Genomic DNA, 18,733 nt, shown 5'->3' on the forward strand with positions numbered 1-18,733 from the left:
AAGGGGGGATGTTCTTGGGTTCTATGATGGAATACTACTGTAAAAAAAAAACATAGCAGCATCACACCTACATGGTAAAAAAGGGTCTTTGATCAAATGGTCTTAGATTCACTGGATGGGGAAACCAAAAGCCATGCAAAAGTGCCAGGATGCAACTTCAAAGGCCTACATTACTTCATGGCCGGAACACAGTTTTCCTGAGAAGGTGAAAACAAAGGATTTGAGATTCCATCTTGAGACGTGGTCAGAGAAGGATCTCTGGACCATGGGTTCCCCAGAGTGGGAACAAAGGAATCCAAAGGGGATGTGTCTAGCTGAGAGATATCTGTAGCCAAAGTTTGTTTATTTCTTTGTTTTGAATTTTTACAATAAAGATCGTTGATAACTCAGCTGGCCTAGAGTCATTAGGAGGGAAAAGAACCCGAGATCGAGGTGAGATAAGAGTGGCTCTCCCAAGCTTAATCTCAGCCTCAGTCTTCATAGGTTCAAACCCCCCCATTACATGTCTGAAACTCCACCCTCGTTTGTGGGGGTTTTTTTGGTATTTTTTGTGTTTTTTCGGTTTTTGGCCTGCAGGAGGCGCATTTTTTAGGCTAACAACACCAACATTTCAAGGATTTGTTGGGAGACTCTCCCAAGCTTTTCCCCCCGGCTCGGTGCAGGAGTAATGCATTTCCTTGCAAATTGTCTTCTCCTGCCCCGTGTTTGTGCTATCCCCATGATGTGAGTCTTTTCACATTTTCCAAATTTGCATGGGGAGCTAGCAAGGGGAGGCTGCGTTGCACCCGTGTGGGTCAGTGTGCTACGGCACACGCACCCTTTCTTCCCCCCACAGGATCTCCAGCGCTGTTTACCTAAAAGTCCTGGGCTGGAAGGGGGGCGGGGGAGAGCAACACAAAATGTATTAAACATATTTCAGGGGATTGTTACATTAACATTGATGTTACTTCTAGTGGGAAATGATGGTGTGGATGAAGAAGGCAGCAAAGACGCTTCCCGCGGGGGCCACCATAGTGGGGCTTTTTCTGCTGGGAAGCTGTGTTGATCACAAACAAGCAGAGGGAAACCTGCCAAGGATTTGAGCCTTTCCACCAGCAGGACTGATGGTGCCTCACCAGAGCTCTGCGGGGGGGCAGCCCGAAACTCCCCTGACAAGTGGCAGATTTCTACACAAAATAAGTGTTCATGTAGTATTCATATAGTGGTGGGTGCTAGTGGAGCAGGGATGCCACCCGCCAGGTTGGTGCAGGCATGGCATGCAACGAGCTCTCCAGGGCTGGCACCAGTCAGAGTGGGCCCCCAGGTCCCCAGCCAAAGGAGGTCTGATGGCTGCAGTTCACAGATATTTGATAAAAGAAAAGGAATGATAAAAGAACAACCACCGGAAATGAAATCCACCTGACCACAGACCAGAATAAATACAGAGGGGATGAGAAGAGGGCTGGAAAAGTGGGAGGACACTGTTATGGGTGGGGGGAAGGAGAGGACACCCAAAGGAGGCGTTGCTTACACATTTACCTCACTGTCCCTGTGAAGTGGGGAAAAGGTTGGTTTTTCACCACACCTAGAAAAGAGGGTGTGTGTTACTAGTTCTAAATCCCAGGGCAATTTCTCTGAAAGCAAATCTTTGCTATTCCAGATCGATACTCCTTTTTCTGTACTCTCTCTTGCCAACAGTTCCTTCAGTGTTGTAGCCTGTTACCCAACTTTTTCACAGCGGTGCATTTATATGATGCAAACCTCCAAGTGTGTCGGAAGCGAAGCTGTTACAGACTAAAATGTGTTGTGAAGTTTTCAGAAACGATCTCTGCTTCACTTTGAACGTGCTTCTCCTTATTTCTTCTTCTTCTTCTTCCCCTCTTTCTTGTCAGATGAAAGTGGCACTTGGGGACATTATCCAGCTGGCTACCTTGGATTCAGACCCCTGGGTCTTAATGGTAGCTGATATTATAAAATCCTTTCCAGACACTGGCTCTCTTAACCTCGATCTGGAGGAGCAGAATCCGAACGTTCAGGATATTTTAGGTGAACTCTTGAGGATGAGTAAGTGCTGCCTTGCCCGGTAATGTGCTAATTGCATCTTTCATTTTAGCTTAAGTAAATAATGGGTTGAGGTGCAATCCTAGGTCATCGTATGAGTACAACTGGCTACTTCATTTACAGCAGGGATCCCTGACCTGGCACCCCCAGACCCGTTTCCCAGTGCCTGCCAAATAACTTTTGGAAAGTGGGTGGGGGTGGGTGGGATTTCTCCCTGGCCAGGTTTTTGAGTGGGCATGGGGCATTTGATTGGCTGTGCAGATTTTAAAAACATTTGACTCAGCAGCAGCAATGATTGTATCTTTGACTCCGCCTCCTGGGGCAGCCATTTTGTGACTGTGCCCACAGTGCTGTTATCGGAATATCAAAGGCTCAAAAAAGTGGGGAAGCTGATTTATAATCTGCCCTTTTCACCACGACTCATGGATCGCCGCTAAAAGCAGTCTCAGAACAGAGAACAGTGGTACAGGGTATACCTCCAGCAATTATTCTTTTGTAATCGTAGACAAAATTAGAACACATTGCACTAAAAGTACAGTATAATACAGATGGCAATGCCGGAGCTATAACATTGTGTTGAAATATTGTATCCTATATGATCATGTAACACAATAATGTACAAAATTAGAAAGCAATGCGATAAACACAACTGAATATGTACAATGAATTACAGTCCCACTGATATTTGCTACAGCCTCACTCACTTTATAAAAATACCCTTCTAGATAATTCCGTCTCACATAACCCTTGGATCAAGGAGGTAGGGCCAGGAAGGGTTAGGAACAGGTTCTAAGCATGCATAGCAGAAGAATCCAAAAGCCCCGGACCATGGTGCAGAAACCTGAAACCACTGCAAAAGCTCATTAAGGAAGCCTGAAGAAATCAGTGTTCGAGACTTCCCTTCTCTGGGAGGTTTGTCTCAGTTGATGAACAATCCTCTTGACCCCAAAATTTCCAAATTATCAAAGCCTCCTGTGATCCCATCAGACCTGTCTCGGGTGGTGTTGGGATCATTCCGCCTGAAGTCAAGGAAATAGAAAGCAAAGTCAGCACTACCAAAAAGCATAAGGACATTAAAATATGTTGGTGAGCTGAAGGCCTTGGCTCAATGGTCAAGCATCTGACTGGCATGCCCAAGTTCCAGGTTCTATCCCCTGCATCTCCAGTTAAAAGGTTGGGGGCAAGCAGTGTCAAAGTCCTCTAACCTGATGCCCCGGAGAGTGGCTGCCAGTCTGTGTAGTAGACAGTTCTGACCTTGATGAACGGAGGACATGATTCAGTAGAAGAGAGTTTCCAGCATTTTTCTGTGACTAAGGCCACAGTTCATTGGGCCCTGCAAGATTTAACAACAGAGGCCTTTCCCTACCCTGAATCTGACCAGCCCAATGAACTACTCCAATCTGGAGGAACCAGGTTTGATTCCCAGCTCTGCCCCCTGAGCTGTGGAGGCTTATCTGGGGAATTCAGATTAGCCTGTGCACTCCCACACACGCCAGCTGGGCGACCTTGGGCTAGTCACAGTTCTTCTGTGCTCTCTCAGCCCTACCCACCTCACAGGGTGTTTCTTGGAGGAGCGGGGAGGGAAAGGAGATTGTCAGCCCCTTTGAGTCTCCTTTACCAGTCTCTTGAAATCTTCCTTGAGCTGTGTCCCTGAAATGCGCTGTCTGTCTCCAGCTGCTCACCCTTCTGCCCATCAGTTCTCAGGAGTCTGCCTGTCCCTTTGTGCCTTCTCTTGAGGCCTTAAGCTGAGTCGTTAGTTTTGAAGTTGTGAAAGAGAGAAGCAGAGCTGTGTGCATGTCTAGCTTTGCGTGGGGCGTGTGGAAGCCAGGAACAAATAGAGCTGCATTTGCATCGCAGCAGTTTAGGGGGATTGGAACCTACCTCCAAAATACCACCTTGTGACCTTACTGTGTTATCCATGAGCTAGACTGGACAAATTCAACCTGCTCTCTTTAATTCAAATGGCGAAGAGTCCAAGAGTGGAGGCTGGAGACATAGAAATGGGGCATAAAGCATGTTGCCTTCAGGCTTTAATATTTTTGAAGGAACGTCAAGTTATTTACTCAAGGTTTGCAACCTTGTTCTGAAAATAAGTTGATGTGAGCATTTATTTGCCGTGTATCTTACTTTGTATGTAGTGAGCGAATGCGAAACTTCAGCGATGTTGCCGTTAGAATGCCAGTACTTAAATAAAAATGCCTTGACCACATTGGCCGGACCACTGACTCCCCCCGTGAAACATTTCCAGCTGAAAAGGAAACCGAAAAGCGCTACCCTCCGAGCTGAGCTGCTGCAGAAGTGTAAGTCTCGAGCTGGGTCTCTTTATGAGCACCAGCGTGGGGGGTGGTTCTTAATCCAGTTCCTGTGGGTTGTGTATTTGCATATTATTAGAACTCAGCATGGTGGCTCTGCGCTGTTAACAGCTGGAGAAGGATGATGTGACTCAGAATATTGATCCTGCTGGATATTGACCCTGCTGAACTGTTGAAATGCACATTGGCTGTTTGGGGGATTTTCTAGGCTGCGTGGCCGTGGTCTGGTATTTTTTGCTCCTAAATGTGTTGCCTGCATCAATGGGTTGGCATCTTCACAGACATTTCATGACATGTCTCTGAAGATGCCAACCCATTGATGCGGGCAACACCTGTTAGGCTCATCTGCGACACCGGAAAATCCCCCAAACAGCCAGTTGATTCTGGTTGTGAAAGCCTTTGACAATACATTGAAATTGTATTTTCGTTGTGTAGACACAAGGCACAATGTGTGTGCACAATGACATTAAAGTTATTCTATTCTAAATGGAAATTCACAGGGACTTGTGTAACCCCAGTCTGAGGTTGGTCACAGTGGATCTAGTCAGTGGTGGGGCTACCAGGGGGCAGGGTGTGTGTGTGTGTGCTATGCACCGGGTGCACGGCTTTGAGTCACATGGGGGGCAGAATATTCCCCCCTCCCCCCTCGTCGGTTGGTCACTCAGCTCACTCCCGCCCCCCGCAATGCCCCCCCACACACTTAATTTAACAAACGGAGCAGGCTGGAGAAGAGACCTGCCTGTTCCCTTCCAGGCTGCGAATGTCCTGGTGGGAACTACATTTCCCAAGAGACCCTGGGAAATGTAATTCCCACCAGGTCATTTGCCACCTGGAAGGGAACAGGCAGGCCTCTTCTCCAGCCTGCTCAATTTGCTAAAATGGGGAGGGGGGGCGCCACGGGGGGGGGGGGAGGAGGGCACGAAAAAGCCAAAGTGTGCACCAGGCGCACTCTGCCCCAGCTACGCCTCTGGTTCTAGTAACGCTGTAGTTTTGTGTAACCTTTTGTAACCAGAGGGACAGATACTAATTATTTTGTTTTAACATAATTTTTGATAGATATATAGTGTTAGTAGAATTTAGGTTTATTTTGATTTTCTGTAAGGTTTTCCTTCCTTCTGTAAAATTCATTACCAAGTCACAAGCTTGCTGATACAAAAGGATTAGATTATGCTAAAGGTGGATCCAGAGAAACAGGATGCAGACGGTAAATGAATCAGGCAAACCCCCCTCAGCATTTTGACAGAGCCCCAAGTGATTGTCACACACACCCAGGACAACTCTCCGGAGGTGTTTCCTCACCAAAGATAAGACCTGGATGTCTCGGAAGAATGGACCTTGATGGCCCTGTGTTGTCCTTGTATAATTCAATCTATGACGTAACCTCTACAATTTACTGTAAGAAGTCTGTATTTTTCTGTGTTCAGGGTACTTTTGCCAGGGTGCTTGGCCGTGCGCCTTGCCTGGTGCTCACCAGGTTGCTGCTGAATTCACTTTTTACTGAATGAAACTCTGTTCGACCACATTAAAACTTTATTTTATTTTTCAATTTGAATTTTGTGGCTTCAATTTTATTTGCTGCCAAGCTGAAATCACTGAAATCGCTATTAAAGTTGCCCTTGATGTGGGTAACAGTTTTAAAAGAAGAAGGGAGGATTGGGCGAGAGAAGTTCTTTATTGATTAGTTGTGTAGGTGAAGCACCTGGCCATTAGTGACCCAAGGCGTGACGTCCCATCACGATGTTTACTAGGCCAGTGATGGCGAACCTTTTCGGGACCGAGTGCAGCCCAAACTGCAACCCCAAACCCACTTATTTATCGCAAAGTGCCAACATGGCAATTTAACCTGAATACTGAGGTTTTAGTTTAGAAAAAATGGTTGGCTCCAAGGCATGCGTTACTAAGGAGTAAGCTTGGTGGTAGTCGGTGGCTTTGCTTTGAAGCAACCGTGCAACTCTTCCAATGGGTGAATCACGACTCTAGGAGGGTTTACTCAGAAGCAAGCCCCATTGCCAGCAACCAAGTGTACTCCCAGGTAAAGGATCATGCTTTAGTTCAGCGCATGAAAATCAGTGAGTTAACAGCGTTTAATAGGGTTACCTACACTGCTTCCCCAAAACTAGGTCTTAGGTTTAATGTTAATCATCGAGCCCAGTGGCCCAGGCCAGCCTAGATGTGGGGGGGGGGGGGGGCACTCTGCACCCGTGCCATAGGTTCACCACCACTGTACTAGGCAGACTCTGTTTACCAGGTGCTTTGCCAGTGCCTTTCCCAGATGAGAAGAGAACATTTCAGTGGACATAGTTTTCCCGACCTATTGACATTCCCTCTTCTTCATCAGGAGCGCTGCCTTCCTTTGCGTCTGTCACATACACAGTGTAAATTTAAAATTGGATCAGTTGTTGGGGCCTCGTGATTGCTAGTAAGAATGTCTTTGCGTACGAGATTCCTGGAGTTGTGAACCTGCAGGAGGAGATCTCATGGAATTTTGACTGATCCCTAACCCCAATGCAGATCCAGCCAGTGCAGATCTCCTGGAGAAAATGGCTGCTTTGGAGTCTGCAACATTTTATTCTGTAGAGATCCTGACCCTCACTCTGCCCAAACCACCTCCTCAGGTTCGACCCCTAAGTTTCCAGGAGTTTCCTGACCTGGCCTTACCAACCCTACAGACTTCCTAGGACCTGTAATTTCCTGTTATAAGTCCATGAAGTTGTAGGATTGATAACTTCCTGTTATAGGTCTGGTTCTAAGTGGGGATTCTCTGCATTATTGAGCATCATGGTATTTCCAGATAGTTTTAAACTTTCATAGAACTGGCCTGTTAAAAACGCTGTTTATAGTTGATTGTCGGGTATTTTTCTAGACGAGTACTGTGGTGGAATTAACCCTCCAGTAACGTTGCCCTCCCCTCCTTGCATGGGCAAGTCACTCCGTCCTGACCACTCATGACTCCCTTCTGGTACAGCTGTTCTACCAAGGCCCTCCTGCTGCTCCTCTGGAGGACTGGCAGCCGGAGTTAACTCTTTCTCCTCTCCCTTTTCACACAACTTTTCATCCTCCAGCCCCCCCCCCTTCCAAATCAACATTTTCTTGGGGCCTAGTGGAAACATTAATTGTGGCATTTCTATAAGTCAGTACCAATTATGAAATCCTTATTACCTTTCTCATGGGTCAAAACACGAATTTTCCCATTAAACCTTTTAAAACTTACATGTAATTCCACCACATCCATTAATTTTACACCAACTTCACAAGGCAATTTAATATCCATCTGCCCGCAATGTTTGTATGGGATTTCCTTCAGTAGATTCATCTTGATGGAGGATAGATCTGATGAGCCACACACTTGAATGGATTGTCCCAGAATCACTGGCTCACGTCTCATTCTCTCCGCCCAGAGTCTCTGTTCCTGGGGAAATTTGACTTCCGTCCCAAAAAGGGTCTCTCTAGCAGGGGCTCCTGGGGAGAGAGGACAATGAACCTCTAAAAGGAACTTTCTGCTAAGGGAATTGTACTAAGATTTTGTTATTTTAGCTTGAAATAAAAAACCTTATGAAACTTAGCAGGTTGCAGTGCTGGTTGGGAAAAGAACTCACAAGCGGTTGCAAGATGGCGCCCCACCATCCAGGGAAAGGTTGCGACGACAAGCACTGATTGAGATTATGCTTTTTCTAGCTACCGAAACTGCTCAGCAGCTCAAGAAGACGGCCGGAGTGCCTTTTCACGCCAAAGGAAGGGGGCTGGTCAAAAAGATCGATATAACAAGTATGATTTACTTAGTTGTTGTTGCTTCTAAAAAGACGTATAACGCGAAGGCACGATTCGTGCATAAAGCTGCTATTTTTAGGAATGTGTTTACAAGAGTCATACTTTCTGCAGCTTACATTATATTTAATAATGACATTATAATTTATATTTAATAATTTCATTTAAAACATTATTTTGTGTTCTCACAGGTAATATTACAAGTTAGGATGTTGTGGGTTTTCCAAGTTGTATGGCCGTGTTCCCAGGGTACTTTCTCCTGACTTTTCCCCTGCATCTGTGGCTGGCATTAGGGGTACTTTCTCCTGACTTTTCTCCTGGCATCAGCCACAGATGCAGGCAAAACATCAGGAGAAAAGACCCCTGGGACACAGCCATACAACCTGGAAAACCTGCAACATCCTACTGATTCCAGCCATGAAAGTCTGCAATAATACAGTATTACAAGTTGTTGCTGTGCTGGTATTATTGCTCATCTTTTATGTGATGGTTTATCAGATGAGGTTTTTCCCATTAACGGTCTGTCCTGGCCTTTACAGTTTCCCCAGGGGTCCCTTTCCTTAGGACAGGCAGAAGTGCCCGTGGAAGTGGCCCTTCCCTCAGAGCAGGGGTCCTCGCCTAGGTGTCCCATCCTGACTTTTCCTGGCACCTGCCCAGTGCTTTCAGAAAGAGGGCGAGGCCAGGCTGGGCTTTTTCCCAGCAAGGCTTCCGACTGGCCACGGGAGATGCGGCTGGCTCTGCAGTTCATTTCTAAATGCTGCTTTGGCAGGGGCTGCCACCACAGCTGAAGGGTCTTCACTCCTGTATTGTTAGCGGGAAGAGTGAGATATTAAACCAGTAATAATTATGTGGCAGCCCTTTTGTGCCAGCAGTGTGTCTGCTGCCTGATCGTGGCCCATCCACCCTGGAGGGAAGGGAAAGAGGGCCCATCATCTGGTTGTGGCCCACCCACCCTCGGGGCAGGGGAGGGAGGGGCAGGGGGCCCATCATCTGGTTGTGGCCCACACAGCCTGGGGGAGAAGGGTGGGGAAAGGAAGGGGGCCGCCCACCCACACTGGGATGGGGTCAAGTAGGTAGGTAGAGAGAGAGAGAGAGAGAGAGAGAGAGAGAGAGAGAGAGAGATTTATTAATTAATCAATTACGGCCTTTAGGCCAGCCAAAGAGGGGTCAAGTAAAACAATACCATGAAATCAGTATAATGATCAATAATAAAAAAGCCAGGCATAAAAATAGCCTGACATGGTATTCATGAAACAGTCTTCAGGCTTGAAGCAGACCCTAATTATTTTGTCTTAAGTCATTGCAAAGGAGTCTCTGATGGAAGACAGCTTTATGTTTAAGGAATCCTCTCTGGGTATTGGATGCATATTGTGTGATTACCCTGTGAATGTTAACAGATTTTACCATGCCTAAACCCAGTTCAGATAGGACCTAAACAATTTATGCAGTATATTGGAGACGTCTGCTAATAAATCAAGGGGAAAATAACAATGCAAAGAAGATATTTTGTGTTTCTTATTCTTATTTTTTAAAATTTAACCAATGCATGGTTGATTTCACCTTGGCTATTTTGGTTGTTGGTCTTAAAGCATATTTCTTTGTTTCTTTTTTTTGGAGCAGTGTGCCCATGGCTATCAGCCCTTGGGGAGTTTCCCAGTAGTGGTGGTTTTAATCCTGTTTTCACTTCAGTGGACAGTGATAACGATTGTATGTATCTGTTTCTTTCATTTTTTGTTAGCACCGCTTAAAGGCATACCGAAACAAGCGCCTTTCAGGAATCCTACTGCCCCAAGCGTGTTCAGCCCTGCTGGAAATAGAACGCCCATTCCTCCTTCAAGAACTCCTCTGCGCAAAGAAAGAGGAGTAAAGGTAGAGGAAATTTCAAAAGCCTGTGCTCTCCATCAGAATCAGAAGTGTTGTTATCGTCTTTGCAGATTTTGGCAGATCTTTGCAGATACAACATATGCCAGATGTTTGGACAAATCAGTCGCCCGCCTTACCTAAGAGCCTGCTCTGTGGCCAGGTTGGGTGCTGGAAGCTTTGGAGGAAGACGCCTCATTTGCACCACCGGGGGGGGGGGCATTTTTCCTTCCCCAATGTTTTTTGAGCCCATGGGCTTCTTTGGAATCCTGACGCGGCATGGTGGGTGCAGCCACAAAATGGCTGCCACAGGAGGTGGGGCCAACTGTGTAACAGCTGCCGTGGCTTGCCTTCAGTCACAAAGTGATGATCCTTTTGCTGTGGTGGCCATTCTTCCAATGCACCTTTTAAAAAAAATTGCCCAGCCAGTCCGAAGCCTTTTGCTTTGCCCCTTCTGCCACCCCTTCTGCCACTGGCTCTGCTCCCTGGCTGCCCAGCTGCTAGAAATCCAGGGTTTGTGAGCAGAGGAGCTTTGTCACCAATTCCTCCAAACAGCTTTAACCCCAAGAAGCTGACAGTATCTCAGACAAATCCCAGGAATGGGTCTGGGAGCCCCAGGTTTGTATTCCCACTTGTGCCCTGGAAGCTGTCCGGGTGACCTTGGACCAATCACAACATTCTCAGCCTAGCCTACCTCAAAGGGCTGTTGTGAGGGTAAAGCGAAGGACAGAAGAATGATGTAAGCCTCTTTGGGTCCCCAGTGGGGAGGGAGGGGAGATAATGACCACTTCCGCACAAGTCACTCACAATGTTTTTTAAACGTTTTAGATCTTCCTGTTCCCAGTCACTCCCTTGAGAGGACTCCTGGCTGCCATTTTCTGTTTTTCCCCACGCGTTGAGAAAGGGGTGCTTCTGTGCTTTGCAGCCTCCTGCTGGGATTCCCGGGGTCTCCCATAGTTGACGCTGCGCAGATTAAGCCCCCCAGAACCCCCAAAGTGCTCTGAAATGCTCCAAACCCAGGGCAAAGGGCTTCTGCAGGCAAGGAGGGAGCTCAGAAGTGCCAGGGAGGCAGGGCGGGGCCTGGCACGGAACAGCCCGAGAATTGTTTTAAAAGGGGATTCACTTAAAATGTTTTGATGCTGCAAATGAAGCATTTGGGGGAAAGAACAGTGCAGAACTCCTCCGAAGAAACATTTCATTTCCTGTCTCAAAAACACGTTTGTGCGGAAAAGGCCATAAAGAAATACATAAAAATAGGAGACGGCGTTCCATGGAGAGGCAAGAGAAAGGGCCTCACTGGGTGCCAAATCCCCACCCACTGACTATTTCAGGCTCTAGTTCCTTCCTTTATATATATATATAATGCCGTTCCCCAAGAAACAGGGCCATTTTAGAAACAAAGATGTGGATGTGTGGTGGACTGGCAGCTGCACTGTGGAGGGAAACTGCCGCTAGCCGGGCTGCTTTGGCGCAGGGGACAGATGGGGGCGGGGCGGGGTGGCAGTCTGGGACCTGCACTTGTCAAACCCATGGGAGCAATCCATGCGGTGCCCTCTGTGTATTTACAGTTTCTCACTATCAAAGAGCTGAATACGATCGGCGCTGGCCGAGAAGCAAAAAGAAGAAGAAAGACTTCAGGTGAGTGTGCAGCAGCAGCAGCAGCAGCAACTTAAAAAAAAACAATTTCCGATGGCTGAGTGGGCAGACCTGTCTCTGTGCGTGGGCCTCGGCTCGCTAAAGCCAGTGGGGGGGAGGGGACGAGGCTTTGGAGACATGAGAGGGATTTGTACTTTCCCTTTTGGCCAGCTGTCCCTGTTGGAGGGGAGGGGTGAAGTATCTGCCTTGCGTGCCGATGGTCCCAGGTTCGATCCTCGGCATCTGCAGTTAAAAGGACCCAGCAGCAGGTGATGGGAGAGACCCCTCTTCCTGAGACCCCAGAGCGCTGCTGCCAATCATGAACGGACTAGACTGACCATTGGTCCCATTCAGGAAAAGGCAGCCTTGTTTGTCCATGTGGTACATAGTCACAGACGACTAAGAGACGGGGAACTGCTGAGCAAATGACGTTAATCTGGAAAAAGGATGTGGTTTTGTGTGTTCTTAAATTATGCCACATCCCACAGAGAAATGTGTAACAAAAACATTTAATCCTAAATATGTCTTTAATCAATAAAGAGAAGCATTTTCTGGTAAAAGGCTTGGACATGCCTAGCAGGGGATGGGGGGTGGGATCTATGTGTTCTCTGTGGGAGTGTAAGGATGAATTCCTGGGAGGTAATGAAGCAGACCATGGGATCTGACTGTAGGCAAAAAGGAAATTGTAAAATGTGGCATTTTTTCCTGTTAATTGAACAGATACAGAAGTGGTGGAAAAACCTGCAAAAGAGGAAACCGTTCTAGAAAATGCCACTCCGGATTATGCTGCTGGACTTGTGTCTACTCAGGTGGGATTTCAATTTTCATTAACACCTAGCATGCCAATCACGCTGACATTTCTAGTGAAATAGACATGCATCTGCTCCCACACGATTTACTTATTTATGGATGAATAATTCTACTCATTTTAGTTATTTGGTATATGTTATTTATAGTCCACACTTCTCACTAGGAATCAAGGCAGATTGCCTAGAGTATATCAATATGGTACAATAAATGGACCAGAGATGAAGCACAGCATAAGTATTAACATATATTAAGATTCCACCTAAACATCAGAAGAAACTTCCTAACTTAACTGTCAGGGCTGTTCGACAGTGGAATGCACAACCTCTTAGAGTGGTGGAGTCGGTGGAGTCTCCTTCTTTGGAGGTTTTTAAACAGAGGCTGGGTGGTCATCTGTCAGGAGAGCTTTGATTGTGTCTTCCTGCATGGCAGGGATCTGGACTTGATGGCCCTTCCAGCTCTATGATTCTATGTCACAATAAAGGGAAGCAAACATTACATAGGAACCTACTTACAACAATAGAGTACAAACTGTATTCAGCAGTATAGTATTCAGGGTACTCTTTACCCAGAGCTTCATTCTGAGCCATATTGTTCAAGTGCAGTCTATTTCCTGTGTAAAAGTCCTCTTGAAGTGTTCAGATTGGCTTGGCTTTTCTCCTTGACGTAATCAGGATGCCAGGTGGCTAACAATAAATACAGTGCAGAATCTACCAACATCAGACGTATCAACATATATCAACATATAGTCAGATAAGCCAGAATTCATTCAAGCTGCTGCCATGAGCTTTTTCTAATTAGTTCTGGAAGGCTTCTGCCCCACCTCAACAGTTCACGCAGGTTATTGGCTGCCCCACACCAGCGTTTCACTGTATTGGTAACAGTGGAGTTGATATAGTCAGCTTAAATCAGGATATTCCCTGATCTGGGTCACTGACAATTACCTTGATCTTGTCAGATCTCAGAAGCGGAGCTAAGATCAACACTGGATATTGAATGTCACAGAATACTCAGAAATGGCAAAACTATTAAGAGAGTAATACAGAGAAGTTTACTGTGATACTGGAAACCTTTTACGGACTGTCTATTGAAAACATGTGGTGGTAGAGAAATAATTGCAGGATTTGAGATTTAAAAGAAAGCAGCAGAATAGATTAGAATATTAATAATGATATATAGAATGTATTTGATAAATTGATCCATTTTAAATATATGCGTGACCCTAGAATGGATTAGAATTCAACAGTGAGATAGCTGGAATCCACTGTATGGTTGTATGATGTTTAGTTTAGTTAGTTATAATTGGTTGTGTTTTGATATTGTCAAATTTATGTTTTATTCTTTCCTGTGATTTTTGTATTCTTTCTTTCTGTTCTGTACGAATTGTGGACGTGGGGGTGAATAGTGGTCTATTTTTGCTTTCCCCCCCCCATTTTTTGTGTTGGGAAAATAAAAAATGTATTAATTCTGGGGCGGGGGGGGGATCTCAGAAGCCAAGCAGTGTCAGCCCTAGTTAGAATTTGGATGGACAGCTTCCAAGGACTACCAGGTCCTCACGTGGGGGCAGCTGAAGCAAACCACCTCCCAACACCTCTTGCATTGAAAATCCACAAATCAGCTAGGATTTGATGATGTACACACACAGACACACACACACACAGACACACAGACACAGACACACACAGACACACACAGACACACGCACGCACACACACACACACACACACACACACACACACACACACACACACACACACACACACACACACACACACACACACGGACAGAATGGGAGAGGGTAAATGATTGGTAGTAGATTCCAGACAGGCGAAAGGCCCAAGTTCTTCACACAAAACATAGCTGATTTATGGGTTCCCTGCCACAAGATGTGAGGATGCCAAAAATCAAACACTTTCCTAAGAAGACAGGTCTTTCAAAGGATGTGAGTGTTAAATTGAGCCTCCGCCCACCTTCATGGGCAAGAAAGCCTGGTGAAAAAAGGTTTTCCTTTCATTTACAGAAGTCCATTTAGTGCCAAGGCACTTGGGTGGAGCAACAACCATAAAACATTTGAAACATGCAGCAAAATATCCCAAGTTAAAATCAAAATGACACCGTGTAATATTTGTGCAAATGATGGGATAATTATGGGTTGTGAATATTGTTTACATTGGATTATTACCCAGAGGGGAACAGCCACAAAACCAGTTCCACTCATAGTTGAGGGGAGGACAGCCCTGCCTCGCGGTTGCCGCAGAGGCCAGTTCATCACATTCTCACGGACATCAGGCGCTGCTGAAATAAATTTAATATATCGCAATCTATAGCCACAAATCAAAGGCTAGCGTCTCCGTTATAATATACACAAGTACTCAACTTGTATGTAAATTACAGCATTGATCTCTTCATTGAGAACAACTTAAAAACCGTGGTACACCTAAATACTTTGGGAAGAATGTGTCCAAAAAAGGAAATATTTTTGTGATACATTTGCTTTATGCAGCAGTCCCAACTATTTGTGGTTTTGCTGAAATAAATTTGGCAACAGCTGGGAGGAGGGTCATGGTGGCAGACCTGCCATTTTCTGAGAAAAATCACGTGGCACTTATAAGAGCAAGCTGCTGGTGTAACAAGGAACAGGGTGATCTTTGTGCTTTCTCAAGCCTGCATCATCCCAAGGTTTCTTGATAACAGCCCAGATGCCCGCCTCGGGAACAGCATTACTTCAAAGCCTGCACATTCCAGCAGCTAGGAAGCATAAGCAATGTAATACAATAGAGACAGAAGCCCACCAGATTCCACAATATCTTGGCTCAGCCTGGAGACCTGACAAGACCACTGAGAGCTCAACAGGTCTTGACAGTTGGGGAGGTTGGCCTGCATTTTGCTGTTCGACGATGGGGGTGGTTTTTTAAATGTTGTCAGAGATCATTTGGATCCACACATCATGTTGACCAGCCGGCCGAAAGGAGTGAACAGGAGCCTTGCAGCTGTTTTCAGATTGTCCGGGCTTTTTTATTTGCAGAAACTTGGGGCATTGAATAATGAGGCTGTCCTGGCTTCTACCAGCTACCTGCCTGCGGCGCCCAGCGTCGTGCCGTCTTCCTCTTACGTTCCAAGTTCTGACACGCAAACAGGCAAGTTCCTGGCTTTTTCTATTAGGGCATCTCATTCCCCTCCTCAGCAGGGCTCCCCCCATCTCAATCCATGGAAGGCAAATGTAGGACTTCCCCTCCTGCATTGAGGAAGTCACGCTGCTGCTGCTGCTGCGGATGCCTGCCAAACAGAAGCCCTCGAAGCAACTGGTACTGGAGGGGTGGGGAATTCAAACACCTGTGTCAAGTGCAGGTCGAACTGGAGCTTCAAGGCTGCTCTGCCACTGGCCACTTTCATGCTCCAGTTTGGGGTTGGTTGTCAGTGGCAAAGCAGGTTTGAAGCTCCAGTTCGACCTGCACTTGACACAGGTGTTTGAATACATACATTTTTACAAACCCTCAGCCCCTACCATGGTGGCCACGGGCCAGCCCCTCTCTCGATGGCTGCCAAGAGCTTTTAGAAAGTGTGCAAGGCCGGACTTGTGCCCAGCTGGGCTCCAGGTTGACCACTGCGGATTTGGCAGGCCTGGCTGATGTTTTAAGCTGCCCCCTTTGCATAAAGACCTTCACTGCTTGTCTGTAGATAATTTTGTGGCGAGCGCCATCTCTTTTGGCAGCCATCTTGCAACTGCCCCACCACGTTTGGTCAGAATTTCCGAAGTGCCCACAGGCCAAAGACCCATGAGCTAATCATTTTGAAAAGCTCAGGAATTGATACTGAACGGTAGTGGGATCCCAGATTTCAATGCAGCCCTGCTGCTTTGTAAACACCTTTCCTGGAGGTTTGTAAACTGGTTTGAAATTGGAGACTGTGCTTCTTGTTCCATAATGGTTGAGGGTTTTTTAAAGTGCATCAAAACAGTTTTACGATGATTTTACAGCAAGTGGTTTTGCATGTTCAGTTGTTAGCTGCTTTGGGGACCAGATAATAAGGGGTGGAAATAAAATGCAAGGGAGGGCCAGAAGAAAGAAGAAGTTCTGATGGTGTGCTGCAGTGAGGCCCTTTGCTGCCGCCTTTGGTGTTTGGGGGGAGGGTGCCGGGATGTGTGTTGAATGTTGTGGGAGCCCTGCGTCACTCTTGCGGTCAGCTCTGGATAACCCCCTCTTGCTTCCAACAGCCGGATCAGTCCGGGAGCCCTTGCCAGCTAAAGAAGAGCCCGCCGCACCTCCTGCCAGCACTCAGTTCAAGCAAAGGACGCCCATGTACAACAGCAACACCAACACGGCTGCGGCCACCCCGACCTCTCCTGTGACCCCTGTGGCCGCCGCACCAGCAGCACAGGCGCCCCTGGCTGCTCCCCAGGCCCAGCAGGCGGAGCCTAAAAAGAAACTCACTCTAACCGTAAGCCAGTTACGTTATCTTGGGCAGTGAGGCTGACTGGTGGCTCGGAACCTTCCCAGCAATGCCCGGCATTTGTGTCCTTGTTTTGTTTTTTAGCAGTTGGAGTCATGCAGCATGAAACACTAGCTCAAAAAAAGATTCCCTGCCAGTGTGCAACAATAACCTTTGCAGTTCACGCACCTCTGGTACCTCAGGCAGGCTTTATTCCTCAGTTTGTGGGAGAAAAGAAGATCTGTATGAAATAATAGTTTTGCTATTTTATTTTGCTTATTTCCCAGAACCAAGAGATGTTGGCTTGGATTCTTAAACAGGTGAAAACAGGGCAAGGATGAGGCCGTTTGTTGCCTGTATTTTCCTTTCCTGTATTATTAACTTCATAGGATTAAAGGTCTTGAGCTTAAACCTATAAAAAGATAAAGCGTTATGTTATAAAAAAACTTAAACATATTATTAGTATTAGTATTAGGATTTCGTAGACCACCTCATCCCCGGAGGGCTCTAGGCGCTTTACAACACAACACATAATATCCAGCAATCATTTAAAACACAATTACAAGCCTTAAAATCAATTGCAGCGTACAGAATCCTAAAAACAGAATCAACTCAAATTCCCTATGAGTGGCGCCCGGACCCAAGGCTGGGAGGGGCGGCAACGCCAGAAGGTAGAGCCAATATAAGGCATTGCCAAAGAGGACAGCATATGGCAGCGGCCCCCATCAGGCTGAGAACCTGGGTAATGCAGAGATATAAAATGCATCGCTCCTAAAATTAGCGCATAAATAAAATGAACCTATGTAATTTTTATGATCAACAAAACCCATTTTAACAAGGCCACTAATGCCAGATATTCCGTGACAAGTGTAGTTAATTCTTTTTTAAAATAAATTTTTAATTGATATTTTGGATTGTTACAGATTTATGCTATACATCTTTATGTTTCATCCTCCATATCCTTTTACCCCCTTTCCCCACCCCCCTTCTTCTTTTCTTCTTTAAATGTGCAGCAGCAGGTCCATTCTTTCTAGTCTTCTTTTCCAGTTTTCTTCTGTGATTCCAATTTTGTTTAACCAGTCTTTGAATTCAGTCCAGATCCACAACATATCTTTTTGTTTTTCTTGCCATATTTGGTTTCTTGACATTATGTCAAAAATTTCCAATTGTATTTGTTCCCATATATATTCCAACCATTTCTGTATTGTCCAGATTCTTTTGTCCTTCCACCCTAATGCTATTACTGCATGGGCCGCTCTGATCATAAGTTTAAATAGCATTCTCTTTCTTTGTTCTATTATTGTATAATCCAGTATGCCTATAAATATAGATCTATGTTTATCTTTATTTTTACATTCACATATTTTTCCATATACATTGTAACATTTTCCCACAGGTGTTTTACCTCTGGACATTCTAACCACATAGGGGTGTAAATTGCACAATGCCAACATTTCGGGCTGAGTCCACTTATCATATATGCCAACTGTTTTGGTGTTCTATACCATTTTAATATTAGTTTCTTCTCCAATAAGTCTAGTTAATTCTAGATCAAAATCTGCTAGCAACAGGGAAACCACCCAGGACTCAACAGGAAGCCAAGATCTAGATAAAATAGGAGCAACCTAAACAGCCCTGGGGGCAGCCCATGGACAGTGGCATAGCACCAAGGGGGTGGGGGCTGGTGTGTGGGGGGGTGCGGGGTGCAGGGCGCACGCCTGCCCTGGGCGCAGTTCCCCCTTACTCCGGCCCTGCCCACAGGTCACTGAATAAACAAAAAGTGAGCTATATTGCACCTGATACACAACCACAGAAACACTCTGAAAATGGAGTCTCATGAAATCGTCTTCTCAGCTCTGCTGTTAGCAAAACAGTCTGAACACAAT

The 18,733-nt window shown here is 46.1% G+C and overlaps 1 protein-coding gene across 1 annotated transcript in view; it reads left to right on the top strand.

Moving 5' to 3' along the window:
- Positions 1–18,733, top strand: part of NELFA (negative elongation factor complex member A) — a 43,290-nt gene that overhangs the window by 21,855 nt on the left and 2,702 nt on the right. Inside the window, exons 2-9 of the mRNA XM_048502704.1 lie at positions 1,872–2,043; positions 4,179–4,340; positions 8,028–8,117; positions 9,856–9,986; positions 11,546–11,615; positions 12,333–12,421; positions 15,445–15,556; positions 16,633–16,856. Coding sequence (XP_048358661.1) covers positions 1,872–2,043; positions 4,179–4,340; positions 8,028–8,117; positions 9,856–9,986; positions 11,546–11,615; positions 12,333–12,421; positions 15,445–15,556; positions 16,633–16,856 — 1,050 coding nt within the window. The remainder of the gene's footprint in view (positions 1–1,871; positions 2,044–4,178; positions 4,341–8,027; positions 8,118–9,855; positions 9,987–11,545; positions 11,616–12,332; positions 12,422–15,444; positions 15,557–16,632; positions 16,857–18,733) is intronic.

The sequence above is a fragment of the Sphaerodactylus townsendi genome, linkage group LG07, assembly GCF_021028975.2.
Source record: "Sphaerodactylus townsendi isolate TG3544 linkage group LG07, MPM_Stown_v2.3, whole genome shotgun sequence".
NCBI lineage: Eukaryota > Metazoa > Chordata > Lepidosauria > Squamata > Sphaerodactylidae > Sphaerodactylus > Sphaerodactylus townsendi.